General features: G+C 38.8%; 1 protein-coding gene across 1 annotated transcript in view; it reads right to left on the bottom strand.

Moving 5' to 3' along the window:
• The window catches only part of LOC104421952, a 91,660-nt gene extending 79,549 nt beyond the window's left edge, over positions 1-12,111 (bottom strand). Inside the window, exons 1-2 of the mRNA XM_039303467.1 lie at positions 11,794-12,111; positions 11,109-11,449 (exon numbers count right to left, since the gene is read on the bottom strand). Of these exons, the coding sequence (XP_039159401.1) occupies positions 11,109-11,449; positions 11,794-11,992 (540 nt within the window). The 5' untranslated portion in view covers positions 11,993-12,111. The remainder of the gene's footprint in view (positions 1-11,108; positions 11,450-11,793) is intronic.
• Positions 12,112-18,295: the final 6,184 nt, after the last annotated feature.

Raw genomic sequence — 18,295 nt, 5'->3', positions numbered from 1 at the left:
GGAATGCACTTTTGACGTCCATTTGGAATAACCTAAAATTCTTATAACAAGCAAAATCAAGTAATAATTTAATTGCTTCTAACCTTGCTACTGGTACGTAAGTCTCATCATAGTCTATCCATTCTTCTTGCATATATCCTTTGGCAATGAGTCTTGCTTTGTTCCTTATAACTTTTTCTTTCTCATCCATCTTGTTCCTGAAAACCCATTTAGCTCCAATAACAGATTTACCTTTTGGTTTAGGTGCTAATTCCCAAACATTATTAACTATAAACTGTCTGAGCTCTTCTTGCATAGCTTCAGTCCAGCTTTCATCAATTAAAGATTCTTCTATGCTCTTGGGTTCTATTTCAGAAATAAGAGCCATAGCGCTAGACTCTTCATGCCTTTTGGATCTTGTACGAATCCCTTCATTAATGTCACCAATAATGAGATCTTTTGGATGACTAGACTTGTGCTTCAAGTAACTGGTTGGTTTGATAGACTGCTGATCTTTTTCTTCATTTGATTCTTCAACGTTCGTTTGTTGTTGACCTTTAGTAGTCTGGGCTGCTTCTGGAGAATTGGACTTTGTAGAGTTTGGAGTAGGTTCAGATTCTTCGGGTTGAGTTTGGATCGATTGATTTTGTATAAGGTCTTGAAATTTGACATTCATCGATTTTTCCACAAATTGAGTCTTCTTGTTGTATACTTTGTAAGCTTTGCTGGTGGTTGAATATCCAAGGAAGATTCCTTCATATAATTTTTCTTCAAACTTACCAATTCGATCATTTGCATTTTTCAATATAAAATATTTACAACCAAACACATGAAAACAGGAAACAATTGGCTTCTTTCCTTTGAACAACTCATAGGGAGTTTTTTTTTTTTTCAGAATCGGCCTTAGGAAAACTCTGTTAATGATATAACATACTGTAGAAATTGCTTCAGCCCAAAAACGAGAATAAATGTTGCTTTCAATTAAAAGTGTTCTAGCCATTTCTTGTAACGTTCTATTCTTCCTTTCCACAACTCCATTCTATTCGGGAGTGTATGGAGAGGAGAACTTATGCTGAAAGCCAAATTCATCATAGAATTTAGTAATGTCTTGATTTTCAAACTCACCTTCATAATATGTCTGTATGCTTGAAATAACATACCATTTCTCATTCTGTACTTTCTTAGCAAACTTTAAAAAATAAGATAAGGTTTCAGACTTACTTGCTAGAAAGTATACCCAAGTAAATCATGAATAATCATCCACTATTATTAAGCAATATTTATTTCCATCAATGCTTTAAGTTCTAGTTGGTCTAAAGAGATTCATATGTAGGAGCTACATCACATGATTAGTGGAAACTTGATTAATTGGTTTGAAAAAACTTCTAACCTATTTTCCTAACACACATGGTGTGCATGATTTAAATTTTTGGTATGTTAGGTTGGGTAGTCCACGAACAAGCTTCTTTGCAGAGATCTTGGCAATTTGCTTCATGTTGATATGGCCAAGTTTCCGATGCCATAGATTAGCTTCTTCTTGTATTGAAATTAGACATTGGGATTTTTCTGGTTTGATATCCAAAAGATAGATATTCCCATGTTTTCGCCCTATGAAAATCTGAGATAAGTCTTTACTAGTTCTCGAACATATTCCTTCTTGAAAATTGATTTTGAAACCTGTGTCGCACAATTGGCTGATACTCAGCAAGTTGTAATTGAGTCATTCTACTAAGGAGACGTTGTTGATTGTGAGTCTTCTAATTTTTACTGTTCGACATCCGACAATTTTTCCTTTGCTATTTCCACCAAAAGAAATTTTTCCACCATTAACTTGCATAAGCTTTATGAAACAACTTGAATCTCCTGTCATATGTCTTGAGCATCCACTATCCAAGTACCATTTGACTTTTTTCTTCATATTGACCTGCATTTGAAAAAGAAACTCAAGTTTTCTTTGGTACCCACACTTTCTTGAGTCCAATGGAGTTAGTACAATATACAGTCTTTGCCCAATCCTTCTTAACAGGTTTCCAAACCATGGGACATTCTTTCTCAAAGTGTTCTAAGCTGTTGCACTTAGAATATTTAAGAACACTACGGCCAACAGGTTTTACAAAGATTTTTTGAAAATGATTTCTATAAAATTATTTTGTAAATCTTTGTTTCATTCTTTCTTTTACTTTTGGAAAATCAATTAGATAAATGGTTTTAGAAGTCATTCCCAAGCCTGATTTGTTAAAGTAAGGTTTTTGTGCTAAAAGAATCTCTTCCAATTTCTCGGATCCTATAGAAAACCTTTTTGAAATACTTGAAATATCATTTTTCAAAAGTGTTTTTTTTTTTTTTTAAAGAGAGTCTGCATTTTCTTTCAAAGTAATAAAACTTTTATCTAAATTTTCGAACTTTTCTTTCCAAACAATCTCCTGTTGCTTCAGTGTTAAATTTTCCCTTTTAGCTCGGAAATCCTCTTGAGAGAAGTTTTGAGACTAAGACACAGTTCATCAATATATTTAGAGATTTTAGTAGGAATTTTTAAATTACTTACTTCGATTTCACTGTCTGAGTTTGAGTCTGTTTCTATCTCAGAGTCTGAATCTGATTCTGATTTTGCCATTAAACAAATATTAGCATAATCATCATCACTTTCTTCGCATTTGGTATCACTCCAAGTTTTTGCTTTGAGTGTCTTTCTGTATTTCTCAGTTTTTCCTTTCTTTTTCTTTAACAAGGGACAGTTGGATCTGATGTGTCCCTTTTTCTTTCATTCAAAACAAATCACATCTTTATTGGATTCATCGTCCTCAGCTGATTTATTTTGAAACTTTTGAGAGCTTTATTTCTTCCAATTGAATCTTCTTCCCTTTTTATTCAATTTTCTGAACCTTCTTATCATGAGAGCAAGCATTTCATCATCCATATCGTTTTCAGAATCTATAATATCAGAGTCATCATTAGATTTTAAAGCAATAGATTTTTTACCTTTGGGATCTTCATCTTCATTGATTTGCTCCACTTCATAAGACTGAAGAGTGCCAACTAATTCGTCAATGGAGAGTGGCATGATTCTTTGTGTTTCCCTTATTGATGTTTTTACGTGATTCCAATCTTTGGACAGTCCATGCAGCAGTTTGTTAACCTTCATGGGTCTTAAGATTGGTTGACCTTGAAACTCAAGACTATTCACGATTTCTATAAAACGACTAAACATGTCATTGATAGATTCTCCTGACTTCATCTTGAAGGCTTCATATTAACCGAGCAGAATATTGATTTTGGTTTCTTTCACTCGATCGGTTCATTGATAGGTGATGTGTAGCCTATCCCAGATTTCTTTAGCTGTTTCATAAGAAAATATTATATTATATTCAGTAGAAGATAATGCAAAATATAAGGAAGTAATTGCTTTTGCATCAAGAGTTTGTCTGTTAGTTATCTCTTCTTGAGTCATCTTGCTAGCCTCTGCAACTTCTTTTCCTTTTTCTGAGACTGTTGTAGTTTTAGGAATGATTCCTTTGTTTACGACATTCCATTCTAGAGGATCTTTCGATCTTAGGAATGCTTTTATTTTGTTTTTCCATATGTTGTATTCATTTCCATCAAAATAAGGCAGTCTGGTGATACTTTGCCCCTCAACCAAACCTAGAGCCAACATACTGGCCATGGATCTTTAACTCTGAAGTAAAAACACTTCAATTTAAATGAGTACACATGCTCTGATACCAATCGAAAGTGCTAGTATGAGCACCTAGAGGGGGGTGAATAGGTGCAAAAATAAATATTGCAAAATATAGTGTAAAACTTTACTTTCAACCTGAGTCTGGTTGACAATAGACTTTGCAAAGAAAATCAGACTCTATCAACTAAATAGAGTTACGAACAAAATAAAAGAGTTCAGGGAAAAGAAAAAGAATACAGGGTTTATGGTGGTTCGGCTTAATCCAAGCCTACGTCCACTCTCCCGCACTGATAGCCCACCGGCTGGATTTCACTATGAATCAAAAGAGTCGTTACAGTATCACGTCCTTGATTCCATAATGTAGAGACTCTGCTATATTTCCTCAAGGTCTCATAAATGTCTAAACTCTCTTTTGAGTACAAATTTTCGCTCAACAATTGAATCAGCAAAGAACAAGGAGTTTCAGACTTTGAAATTTTTCTATCACACACCCCCTCAAATAACTAGAGCATCTTCCTTATATACTCCTACGTGCCTTCATAACTGATGACACATTCCAAAGGAGTTTTTCCAATTTACCCGTTGGACAGAATCAATTAGGGAGATCTACTTAAGGAATGTGATGATAGCCCATCAATCATGCTCGCCCATACAATCAAAATCTAGGTTTCCATAAGTAGAATTTTTCAAGTATATTTCGTCAATCAATGGATCCAAATTACTCGAATTATAGATCTTGAGATGCTATCTCTAGCCGAGAGATCTTCTTTAGCCGCTCGAAACAAAAACCTTAAAGAAACACTTGAATATGGATAAGTCTTCTTCGTCGGTCTAGAAACTGTTAATGATGGCAGACTTTAAATCTTGAGTCTAGTGATCTTCAAACTTTGACGAAAGAGTCTGTAAGTCTTCAAACTAGACTGATGGAAACATTTTGTCAACTTCAAATTAAGTAAGGAAGTTTTCTCCAATAATCTCGACACTCTGCCCTTAATAGTAACCTTTTTCTGTTATTACATTCTCCAGTTTGCATATTTGTTCAATCATTGTTGCCTCACTATATTAATACTCATGCTGACTAAAACATTTCCTTCCAGGATCTGGTGAGAGTGTGAGGATCAAATCGGAATTATGAAAATTCTTGTAGAAGCCCAGAATTTATGGATGAAACTCAATCTCCGAGGGGCGATCCTTATGAGCCTATCTCTGCAAGTCTTTCTCAATGCAAAAGAGGATGTCAAACTGGTGGTTCAGGACTCTCATGTGGTTAGCTTACTTGGTTGCCGACTTGGTCACTATCTATGCCTTTGGACTCATTGCCAAAGCTCAAATCAATGGTTGCACTTCAGACTCCAAGATCGATGTGTCCGGTGAACTTTTGGCATTTTGGGCTCCATTTCTTCTGCTTCACCTCGGAGGACCAGACACCATGACCGCTTTCACGCTCGAGGACAATGAGCTGTGGCTTAGGCACTTGCTTAATCTCTTATTCCAGGTAGGCACTGCGTGCTATGTGTTTTACCAATCCCTACCCAGTAACAAGCTAATCGTCCCAACCATCCTCATGTTTATTGGAGGAACCATAAAATATATAGAGCGAACACGTGCTCTGTATCTTGCAAGCTTCAGTAAGTTCCGTGGTTCCCTGCTCTCGCCTGTTGCTGCTGAGCGGAGTAGCAATCCTACAATAGAGATTATGCCGGGGCCCAGTAACGAATCCCGAGATGTTGGAGAGCAAAATAAAACCGATTTGGACGACAGAGAAGTGATAATAGCCGCATTTTTTTACTTCACAACCTTCAAAGGCCTCCTTGTGGATCTCCCCTTCCACGTTCGTCAAATGAATGGCAGCCGGAAATTTTTCGAGAGGATAAAAGCAAAGGATGCTTTTCGCGTCATTGAGGCTGAGCTCAACTTCTTTTATGATGTTCTTTATACCGAAATTGCTGTAATTCACTGTCGAACAGGGTACCTTTTCGGAGCTATCTCAATTGGCTCCGTCATTACTGCTTTTGCACTTTTCTATATCCTGAACAAGCATAGTTTCACGAATATGATATAAAGATTACATACACCTTGCTACTTGGAGCTGTGGGCCTGGAATTTGTAGCTCTTAGTATGCTCATTTGCTCTGACAGGACAGCTGCAAAAATAGGGACGTCTGAGAAACATGGTAAAAGTTTGTTTAAAGGAAGCATCTTCATTAAGTTCCTCCATAAATTCAAATCCAAAAGCTCACCAATCACATTGCATATACTACGAGCTAGGTGGTCTAGATCAATCTTCCAGTACAATATGATAGATTCTCGGCTGAGTAGGTGGCCGAAATGGATTGAGAACTGATAGATCCTCGGTTGAGAAAATGGCCCAGATGGATTGAGGAACCCCTTAGTCTCATCCCTATTAGAGAATTGTTTGATGACTTGAAGTCTGGACAGATAGGACCATACAATGACAAATTAGGTGAACTGATTTTTGATAAGCTGAAAGAGAAGGCACTACTAAGTGCTCCTTATGCGAGAGACATGACAGTGGTGACGGCTGCTCGAGGTGAATGGGCTCTGGGCCATCCTAACACAAGGCAAGTTCACAGAAACTTGTTACCGTTTGTCCGTGATGTTGAGTATGATGTGAGCCTTTTACTGTGGCACATTGCCACCGAGCTTTGTTACAATGTCGACACTGATGAAAGTGCCAACTTTAACATTGATCGTGAAAACAGTAAGGTCTTGCCAGATTACATGTTTTATCTTATGATCAAACAACCTAATATGATGTCTGCAGTTGTCGAATATAGCAAAATAAGGTTCCGATACACTTGTGATTTGATGGACAAGCTCCTCACTGAAAATTTCTCTAATGGGAGGGAAACGAACATAACGAAGAAAAGTGCGTACAAATGGCTCCTCTCTGGTGGTCCACGACAAATTCCACAAGTGCATGGAGAGATAATCAAACCTGTGCTTTTTGAGGCGTGTGATCTTGCTAGAGAATTGCAGAAAATTGAAAAGGAAGAGAGGTGGAGGATCTTGAGTGAAGTGTGGGTGGAATTGCTGCAGTATGCTGTGATTCATTGCCGACCGTTCATGCATGCTCAACAACTTAGTAAAGAAGGAGAACTTCTTACCTTAGTTTGGTTATTGCTGGCACAATTTGGCCTCTATAAGCGTCTGGGACGAGTCGCGTCTCCAGAGGACTGATTGTTCTAAAATAGTTATGGTGAGTTGCCGAGTCGGCAAAGGATGAGGCTCTCTACCTACAAATTCCATTGAAAATCTAATGCTGGGGGATCTCACCTTTTTTACACCTTTGTTTCGCTTCGTCTTCTTTTACTGAGCGTGCTGATTTGCTCCGTCTGCACAATGTCAAAAGTGTCTCCACGGTTTGAAATTAGCATTATTTCAAAAGCCCTGTTAAATAGCGGTTGTTCGAATCGCTCCATCAGGGACAGAACTCCTATTGCAACAATGACGGAAAAATGTAGGGGGAAATTCGGAAATAGGAAGCGTCCAACACCACGTGGCGCGAACTCACCACGCTTGTCTCCTCCTCTCCATTTCTTTCTCTTTAATCCCCCGACATTTTGTTCCCATCGCCCCCTCCCCCGGGGGGGCTTCGTCCATTGCTGTAGTTCTTCCTCTTTCCAGTTTTACTTTTTCAGGCCAGATCTCTTCTTTAATTTGTTATATTCCTCAGTCACTGCAGTAGTGTTAGCGTTGCTGCGTTAATTGATTCCGGTCACTCTCCGTCTCTCCCCCACTCCACAAATTACGTCCGAGTGCTCTGATTTACTATTCGGATTGCAAGTTTAATATTGTACCATCAATAGAAAGTAACATTTTTAAGTAAGAAATTAGTGAATATCGATCACCTCGTCTAATGCACATTCTTCGTATAAATGATCATACCAATATAAATGCTGAAATGTCCGTGGCTGTTTAACAGTGGTCTGGTTGACAATGGAGAAAATGTAAACCACAATTCAGCCAAACGAAATTGGTTGATTCTCTTTACTCCCCAACCAAGTAATCGCTTTGCCTCCATTTGTTGCAAACTTCAAGTCTGAAAATTCACGCAATAGACTGAAAAGGTATTCATATCTGTAAATGAGAGACTTATATGATAAGCTAAACATACTGTACTGTTTCCCAAGCACAATAATTAAACCATTGAAGAAAATACTCGGCACAAAAATGAGAAACAACGTTAAAAAAGGCGAAGAAAGAAACAAAAAACCAAAGATAGGTTTCCCTAACATATTTTCAGGTACGTGCTTGAGAGGAGGAATCCGAAGAATTTGGGAAAATTTCAAATAAGGATCTAAAGTGACTTCTTTTTCTCAAAAAATGATCTTAAGTGAAGTCTATCTCAAATAAGAATCCAAAATAGTCATTCAATCTCAAAAAAAGACCTTACTCGCTGGGCGGGTGAACTAATGCATTTCTGATGCATGTTCAGGTGACCTAATCAGGGTATTTTCGTCCAAAAAATATTCTCTTTTTGTTTTCCTTTCCCCTGTTCATCTTCTCCATCTTCGAGCAAACCTCCAGTATGTCACTGGTGAAGTAATTGCCGGTGAGATCGAGCCACTTCAGCTTCTTCAACCTCGCCATCTCCGGCGGCAGTGGCCCCATGAACTTGTTGTTGCCCAAGTCGAGTTCTTCGAGCTGGGTTATCGCCCGCAGGACTCTGTTGGGGAAGATTCCAGAGAGGTTGAGGAACCAGAGGGATGTGGGGTTGTCAAGCTTCAATAGGAGGGTCCCGATGAGGTTGTTGGTGGCAAGCGTGAGGTTGACGAGGTCGCGGAGAAGGCCAATTTTTGGGTGGGATGTAGCCCAAGAGGCTGACGAAGGTGATGTTGAGTGAGACGACCTATGAGCCGGCGTCGCACGTGACTCCGGTGAAGGAGCAATGCGGAAAGGGCGGCGGCAAGGAGGAGGAGGAGTCGACCCAGTTGCTAATGGCAGCGGAGGGAGGCTCGACCAAGGCAGTTTTGAGCTTCAGGAGTACGTCTAGGTCGCTTCGTGCAAGGGAAGCGAAGATGAAGAGGATGAAGAAGAAGAAGAAGATGCCATTGCAGGGCGGTTTTGTCCTTAGTGAGTTCAGCGAGGCTGGCAAGGGTTCGCCGACCTCACCGGCCATTGGTGAGGGTGGGCGAGGGCCTGCCAGCGCCTGTTGCCGGCGATGGGCGTCAAGCCCTCGCTGGCCCCAGGCGAGGTCGACCCTCACCAGTCTCGCAACCTTCGCCGACCCTTCCCCACTTCTGATGTTCTTGATTTGTGCAATGCCTATCTTCAACATCGCCAAAGAAGACGATGAACAGGGACAACCATGGGTAGATCAAGAAGAAGATGGAGAAGGAAAATAAAAATAAAATATTTTTTGGACAAAAATACCCCAAATTAGGTTGCTGGAATACACATTGAAAATGCATTAGTTCGCCGGCCGGCAAATTAGGTCCTTTTTTGAGACTAAATGACTACCTTGGGACCTTAATTGAGATAGATTCCACTTCAGATCATCTTTTGAGAAAATGAGGTCATTTTAGGTCCTTATTTGAGATTTTCCCAACGAATTTTAGCAGGGTTGTTGCCATAGAGTAAGGCCTTATGAGAATGTATAATGAAATGTCTCGTTGGTGAGAGAGAGGATTCCTTACAAAATGAAATCACCTGTAGAGTAATCAAGCACCATAAAGTTAAATGTTGAGGCATCACGACAGCTCACTAAAAGGTTATGATTTTACTGAAAACTATATAGTGCAAAGAACTTTTGGGATGTAATGTGGCCAAAAGAGGAAAATCAGAATTTATATTATACAGGAGTTATTCATCTTTGCTAAAATGGCATTCAAAACCAGTGAACCGAGTCCAAAAGGAGGCAGACAATTTTTAGTCAAGAAACTGTAAATAATTAAATATTCGCGAGACCAGTATTTCTTTTGGTCCGTAAAAGCATCCCTTCTTAGCTTCACATTATATTGTCACCGACCAAGGCATTGCAATTGTTCACGCTCGTATTTGATTAAAGCCATAGCCGGAGCCTAGTAAAGCAAGTGCTCCGTAGTGGCGCTTCCTCTACCTTAACTCTAATTTTTATAAGGGAGGCTCGATGCAAAGCAGTCGTAATGCAATTAAACATCGAATTTCCTCCAAGTAACCTATACGATGCCTATTGCTGAAACATCAGCTATAATGGCCTAGACTAATGGATCTTAGATCTTTCCAATGGTGTTCTTGGAAGCCTCATATTCCAGGGTCGGCCTCATGCGGAAACAGTGTTCATTGTGATTTTTCAAATTTCTCTGTTGTTGATCAGGTTTAGTGCTAAAGCTTGGGGACTGGATTTGCATGGCATCGAGTTTTTGCTTTGGTTTGGTATTCCGGTTGTTTGTCGTCTGAAAGTTCTGAACTAGTGTCCAATCTGCTTTGATGTGATTAAGTTGCACATTCTCGCGAAGGATGAAGCTACTACATTGAGCTTGGATGATGTTCTGAACTCTGTTAACTGTGTGATGCTTGATGATAATGAGCTGTCAATGTCGGGAGTGTAGTTGTGACGCCCCTTGTTTGTTTTAAGTCTTGGGTTTCGTTTTTCTTCTTCTTCGTCAGGAAGATGAGAACCTGCAACAAGATGAAAAAGAGAGAAATGTGAATGAGGCTAAAGCTCAAAATTGGAAACAATCAGTATTAAAGCTCGAAAGCAAGAAGCATCAGATGACAAAAGAAGACTCTGTGACTTCAAACTGGGAGATCATCTCCTGAGGTGAGGGATGCGGGGCAGGCTCTCTCTGTCTCTCTCTCTGTGTCATCTCCTGAGGGATGCGGGGCAGGTGTAACAGGTGCGATGACGATGCTTGAGTGAGAAGATACTTTAAAGATAAAGAAGAAAGGCTAAAGAATAATAAAGAACGGAACGTACATCATTAACAACAGCCAAAGCGCTCTGGTCCTACACATATATACACGCAATCTTCCACTCTGAACTGAGAGAAGACGAATCGTGAGAGATGTGCAGGGGTCTGCACCGGAAATCTCAGTTGTTGCCTCGTAAAAATCCAGAACAGGATTCAACCAGCATCATAAAACAAGAGCAAAGGAGAAAAATAAAATTGCGCTCGTCTCCAACAATGATACCTAATTTAAGCATGTTGAAATCTTCCTTTGATATGCTGACAACATTTCTTATAATTGTTTTCTGTTCATTTCTTTTTTCAAAATTTAAGGTGCGTCCTATTTCTAATTTGGATCATATACAATCTCATAAGCACTCCAAGCACCTTCAGGTCCTACATATGTCTTGCCTACCGCACAAACATAACAACCGCGAATCACCTTGAGGTCTCAACAAATAGGACACACGCATAGTTCAGAATCAACTATAGGATATGAGACGATAAAAAAAGAAAGGAAAGGAAGCTACATCCACATACACAAGAGAGCGAGTCTATTACCATCTTGACAGAGGACTTCAAAGATGTAGAGACATCTCTGTTAGTTTCAAATGAAGTGCTGGGCACCTTCACTTCAACCCAGTCGTCTTCACCAGCATTCGAATTGATCTCGCTTTTGGATCTTCCTCCGGCAAGATCATCCATAGAATCCCCATGAGAAGCAAGATTAGCTGCTTGACGGACATCCCCGTCACGAATTCCGTCCCTTTCAACAATGCCGCATCGAACTGTACAGAGATACTCATTGGCCGTCTGCTGCTTGGGGGCGTAGTAAATCTCATAAACTCGAGCAGTGCTTCGGGCATAGACTTGGCGCACCTCGTGTCTCTGAGCGAAACTAACTGCAGCAGACAGAACTCTTTCGTCACGCATAACAACCGTAACAAAGGCACTCAAATAATTCTTCTTCGAGGCTTAAGCAAGTAATGATCGGGCACTCGAGGTGAAAAGGATACACGCAAATGAACCCACTACATCCCGTCAACACGAATCATTCGAAAGCCACTAATCGATGATGGTCTCCCTCGTATCGCTTCGAATCAAGGACAAAATAAAATCCAAACGCAATAAATGACGGAACTTGGTAAAACCCCGCGACAGAGCGACTGCATCTCATCTCAGAGTCATGACTAATTACTAATTCACTGCACGAAAAGAAGCGGCGAGTGAGTCAGAAAAAGCTTACTAGTGATTTCGAAGGGGCTGCGATCGGGCGACGGAGGGCGGAGGAGGAGAGGAGCTTTCGGAGCTGAGCCGGTCGCGCCATCATCGATCGGAGAAAGAGGCGATTCGACGGCCACCGAGTCGGCGAGACGGCCGGCTGAGACGGTCCAGCTCGTGGCGACCATGTTCCGATCGGTGTCTTCTCCGGCGATCGAGCCCATGATTGATTCTTCAACTGGGAAGCGATGGAAATAACTCGGCGGCCGTCGCAATTTCGATAATCGGGATGGGAGGAAGGCGGAGAAGGAGGGGGAGCGTGCAATTGACGTCTGGTGATCTCAGATTTCTCAGTGGGCCCCCATATATAAATATATATATATATATATGTATGTATGTATGAAAATCGGAAGATTTTATATTTTTATGTCGGCTGAAAATTTTAATTTCCCCAAAAATTACGATGGGAATATCAAAATCGGATGGTCCTCAGAAAAAAAAAAAAAAAAAAAAGGTCGCAATATCGCCCCCGGAAAATCTTCCATGAACCGCCCGTTTTTTTTTTTTTTTTCTAACCATAGTCAATCCAGTAAGATTAATAAAAAATGTTCCATTTCCTTTCAAACCAACTCGACATATAACAATTTCAATTTCCAATAGCTAATCTTATGTATGAAATGATAAGACGAGTATGTTTAAATAATCCCTGCATCGCTAATGAAAACCCATTAAATTGCCCACATATCTCATGAATCAATAAGAAAGTCCAATTGTGAATGTGTAAAAAAATATTTACACTGACGAAAGATATAATAATAAACACTAGTTTTTTAAAGGAATTTCTAATTAATTTACTCGATTTACTCTTGCCGACAAAAATAGGTTACATAGTGGAGTTGAGTGGCATTTTCAATTTTAAGTATAAATTTTTCTTATTTTTGTCAAATTGAATCTCTCTTATTTTACAAAAAATTAAGTCTATGTCCCCTAAGTAGACCCAATTTCTTAAAAAGAAAAAAGAAAAGAAAAGAAAATGACACATCTATTTCTGATTTTATAGATTTTATTGTTTTTTTTTCTTCTACGGGCAAAGTGTGTGCTCTTTTCCTTGCAAAAAAGAAAAAAATAATTTTCCCATAACAAGCATCTTATCCAAGGAGCACGATTGCTATGTTTTCCCTTGTAATCTATAACATGTCTGTTTTTACCTTTATTTATTTATTTTAATTTATTCAAAGCTAGATTGATTCCTATTTTGTATATAATTCATGTTTGATGTTATAATCGCATTGTACTTCTAACAAAAACTTAATGTCATCCCATTTGAAAAGTAAAGGAGATAGAGGATATGTCATACACCAGTTGCTACCATATGCTTAGAATGTTTAAAGATAACAACGTGATGAAAATCTTAGACGCTACTTTTAGTTCAAATGAAAATTAACTCATTTGGATCAAACAAACAAGTAGAGGCCTTTCCACTTCTCTAATGAAGGGAAATAGGTACCTTTTTTTAGCTTCTTTCTATGGTCCATCTTTATCTTTTGATTCTATTCAATGCCCTACTTCGTTCACATAGCGTGGAAAAAAAAGGGAACAATATCGATTGGCTTCATCATGTGATTGCATTACGTTAAGGTCCATCAGCTTATTCGATGGGAAATACATGACAGCGTGATGTTATTTAAAGTCACTAATGACTGTTTTAGGATGACACTTCTTCGTCTCTCTAATGAACCAAAAGAGCGGATGGTTCTTGGGAATTCACTTGCCTATCACACAGCCTCTACTGAGTAACATCTCAACGGCTAAAGACAATCACAACTACCACGCTGACCTCCTTTTGGCGGGTGTGGGGAGAAGATGAGACTAATTGTCTTAAGAACCTCATCATTGCAACAAAACAAATGAGAAAATTGCAAACACCAGGTGATACAGACAAGATAACCGTGTGACCCCTTGTCTGGTTATACAGTTCTTGATCACAAATGGGCCATGGGATGACAGTGCAGACAGACCACCATCCTAAACAGTGATGATAGATGACCTCTATGACTAATATCTCTCCATTTCCTATCGACTTTGGTATTAAAAGATATCTGAGGGAGATGTTGCACAAACAAAAGAATGACGATTATGCATGTCACGCCTCTTGTTCCCTTTCCTTGGACGGAGGAGGCAGCACATATTGTATTTTGGCCGAAATGGTTTTTTGAACCGGGTGCAACCTCCGCAATAGGTGTGTCCAACATAGCTGGGAATTGCATCGAGTGTCTTCTCAAAGAAAGACTTCATCGTCTACAAGTTACAAAGACCACCTTAAATTTAATCATATGGTCAGACCATAAGACACGATATAATCGAAACGAACAGACTAATATTAAAACAGAAAACTGCATCAGCTTTCCGCTTCCACAAACCATTTTTAGGCTCCCAGTGGAAAAGACCAAGCAAAGGCTGCAACATGTTAACAGTAGAATTGTCGATAAAGCTTTGTCTTGGCCATATAAGAAACAGATGATCTATCCCACTCGGCGACATTCCAAGAGGCCTACAACAAGATCTTAATTTTTTCCGAACAGTCGCATAGTAAAGCAAAGGCTACTAATATCCACCCGTAGAACACTACAAAAAAGAAGAGATTATCTACTTAAACCATTTCCTCCATCCATACCTTCGCCACGTCACGTAGAGTTGGTTTCTTTCCATATATTCCGAGAAAAAGCATCTCCATAAACTTCATTCTCTATAGGGACCTGAGAATTGGATGATTGTAAGAGAAGGGAAATAATCGAAGCAAACCAGAGGCAGTTTAAGCAGATAATAATTATCCAGCCACACGCACAACTATACCTGACGGAGAGTGACACCACTGCTTGGAACACCATAAACGGCGCTATCTACATACGCCAAAGTCTGCCGTGGGCTGTTAAAATTTATGAGCAACTTCAAATCATTGATCAAATTTTACAACCATGAAGCGAGCACAGCTTGACTTAGTTAAAAATCTAATCAAGTATGATCTCCGTCGTTGCCTTTTATATCATAAAACAAAATAATACCTTTCTTCGATTCCATAAAACATTCCCTTGGATTATTACACAAGCTCAAAACAAAATGGCAGTTTCCCCTATCTAAGTATCACCAAATCAAGATCTCAATCTATCCATGAGCAGCTACTCAAGGTCAGCTTAATCAATTCGATTTCGATCAAGGTTGAACTGCTAGATAATTGAGTTCAGTTAGCTTGAGTTCAATTTTTGAACCCAAGTAGCTCCTAATGTCACCCCAAAACCATCAAGAATGGGGACGACATGGCCATCCTTTTACTCGAAGGATGTAGCCTCAAACTACCAAAATCTAATTATTAAAAGTCCCATCGTCAATATCGCTCTCCTATTACTCATCACTAGTAGAGAAACTTGAAGAAGATTAGAAAATAGAGGGGTGAACAATTACAGCTCAGTAAGTAGTGCATCTCTTCTAAGCAAGTCGAATACCCACTATGCATATTCACAAAACCAAACCACAACTCTTTAAACCAAATCTAGAATATAACAAACATACAATAAGAGAATATGTTACATATATTTCAATATAACTATATTTATAACAAAAATATTCATTTCACAATAATATCAAAACAAACATCAATGATCTAATCAATTGATCAAACTCATTGATCACACCCAATAGTCCATTCTGTTGGTTAATCTTATACCACACATCAATGGTCTAATGAAATCGCACATTAACAGTCCATTCTAACGACTAATGTCAAATCATGCGTTGATGGTCTATTCCATTGACTAAATCACATGTCAATGGCCCACTCTATTGACCAAACTTATATCACATGTCAATGGTAAACTCCATTGACTAATTTGTTGCTCAATATCAAATCATGATCACGACACAATGTCTAATGGTAAGGCAACTAAGACTCCCCCTTGGTAAGGTCTCCATCTATTATTAGGTTGTGGCTTAGTTCACAAAGATATCTTAGACTAATATCTGCATACTTACAGGCCCCATACTGGGTTGATAGCAATATTGAGCATCTATACTAATTAATAACATCCTCCATAATCCACAAAGCCAAATCCAGAATTCATTTCATATTTCACCAAAAACTCTCATAACTCAACTCATCCATTAGAAATACCTTTTGTAAAATATTTCTCAAATCATTCCAAAACTCGTTTTATAAACTAGTTTTACAAATCAAATCAAATCAAATGCATGTCATAAAGCATTTCACAAATCGATATCTTTATAATATTATAGAAATCATCTCAAAATTAAGAGCTTTTTGTAAAAAAGTTTCGCAAACCCAAAATATATAATATTGTTGAACTTCGTTCCTCAAACATAATATATTTTTCCACCAACCAATTCTTATACCATTCACAAATACCAAAACGTAGCAAATGCCTGATTCAAATTCTTTTTGTGCAACAAATATGCTTATTCATATATAATAATATATCAAATTTTATCATTTTGAAGACATAAAATTACGAATTTTTAGAAGAGATAACACCACTTATTGAATATGCCCCATGCCAAACAACAAAATTCACTCGAATCAATGAACTCGAATTCCTATCATATAAGCGATAAATATCATCAAAATCAAGTAAAACACTATCTCAATTAACGACTCGACTAATAAAACGATACCTACGCACTAATGAATCTCATATCCAAAGCGATTATTTAAGCCGTCCACAATGCAAAGCTTGAGCACAAAACTTAGTCATGTCATAACTTTTTTCACAGAGCCTCGTTTCAAATGTTCTTATAGCCAATAGAAAGTTCTTTCAATATATAGAAAGATTCCAATTTGACTGTTCCAAAATCAAGTCGAAAACCGACAAAATATGGCCCCGAAGTTGCTGGATGCGCATTGTTCATTACACGCGGGAAATTTCGAAATTTTGTTTTTGGCAAACCATATGTTCAAATTGAGGTCTATCAAATCCTATAACTTCACAATACCCTAAGCTATCAACGATTCAAAAATCGTACTTCACCGCACGAATCTCCAATAATTCCGAATTTCAAGCCCTAAGTCCAAAACTACTCTAATTGAATGAACAGGGCACGAGCGCTTGCCAAGTGTTACGATCCGCAATGGAATTGGCTTGGTGAGACTCTCGTAGCGAGATCGCGTGAAACCCTTTTTCTTCTTTTCCTTCTTCTTCTCCTTCTCCTTTCTTTCCCCTTCTCCTTTCTTTCCTTTCTTCCTCTTCTCCCCTTTTCTTCTTTCTCCTTTCCCTTATTTTCTTTCCCTTGCATGAGCTCTTTGGTCGTGCCTCTCTCTCCTTCTTTCCTTCTTTTCCTTCTTTATTTCCCTTTTATCTCCTCTTTCTTTTCTTTCCTTCTCTCTCTCTCTCTTCTTTTTCTTCCAGTCTCCCAAAGGCTGTCAATCTATCCTCCTCCTTTTTCTTATTTCTCTTCTTTTGACCATTCAACTCTTCTTCCTTCTTTGTTTTTTTATTTTTTTATTTTCCCTCTTTTTTTTTTACTTTAAACCTATATTTTACACCTAAGCCTAATTTTGCAATTAAACTTTTGTTTTGTTTTCATTGCAGGACATGTAAAGCATAACAAATTATCAATTATATTGTAGTTATGAAACTTGAGTTTGAGCTCAAGCTCATATTTGAGATTAACTAAGCCAAGACTTATATTTCATGAGATAATTGATTAAGTCTCTATTATTCGACACAAGTTGATTGTCATTTAGCTCAGCTCTGCTACAAATCAAACTTTCCACTGAGAATGTGAAGTACATAAACCGATTTCCACATTCATAACAGATTGCTTAAAAGTTATATCATATACTTAAGAGGAGATTCAGCGGTCACTGAATCGGTGAGACAGCCAGTTGAGTTGGTTTAGCTCGTCGCGACGCTGTTCCAATCGATGTCTTCTTTGACGATCAAGCCCATGATTGATTCTTCAATAGGGAAGCGATGAAATTACTCAATGCTGGTGACGATTTCGAAATTTAGAAATAATAGTTGGGGAAGGGACGAGGAGGAGCATGCAATGGATATCTAGTGATCTCAGATTTCTCAATGGCCCCATATATGAAAATCAGGAGATTGTATATAGGCCATGTTTGGTTCAACATTTGGAATGCTCATTTGGGCTCTAAAGGGGTTTGGCCAAATGCTGTGGTGTTTGGTTCATTTTTTTTTAGGACTTTGGGGAGATGTAATTGCATCTCCAAGGGGCTTCAAAGGCCTTTAGGGGTATGGAGGGGTGGAGGTGCATTCTCAAAGTAGCATTTTCGGGATGCAACTTCTTTGTTTAATGAAAATTTGTTAGTTGCCCATTTTGTCCTCATTTATTAACCAAAATCTACTTTTGCCCTTTTCTAATAAGAAAACCATAAGCTTCCTCTTCCTTATCGTTGCCTCACGCAGCCTCACGCCTCCTCTACACTCTCACGCCTCTCTCTCTGTCGTCCCTCACCTTCTCCTTCGCGAGCTGTTCTCCCGTGTCCATCCGAGATC

This window comes from Eucalyptus grandis, chromosome 10, assembly GCF_016545825.1.
Source record: "Eucalyptus grandis isolate ANBG69807.140 chromosome 10, ASM1654582v1, whole genome shotgun sequence".
Classification (NCBI taxonomy): Eukaryota; Viridiplantae; Streptophyta; class Magnoliopsida; order Myrtales; family Myrtaceae; genus Eucalyptus; species Eucalyptus grandis.
This window is presented reverse-complemented; position numbering and strand designations above follow the sequence as displayed.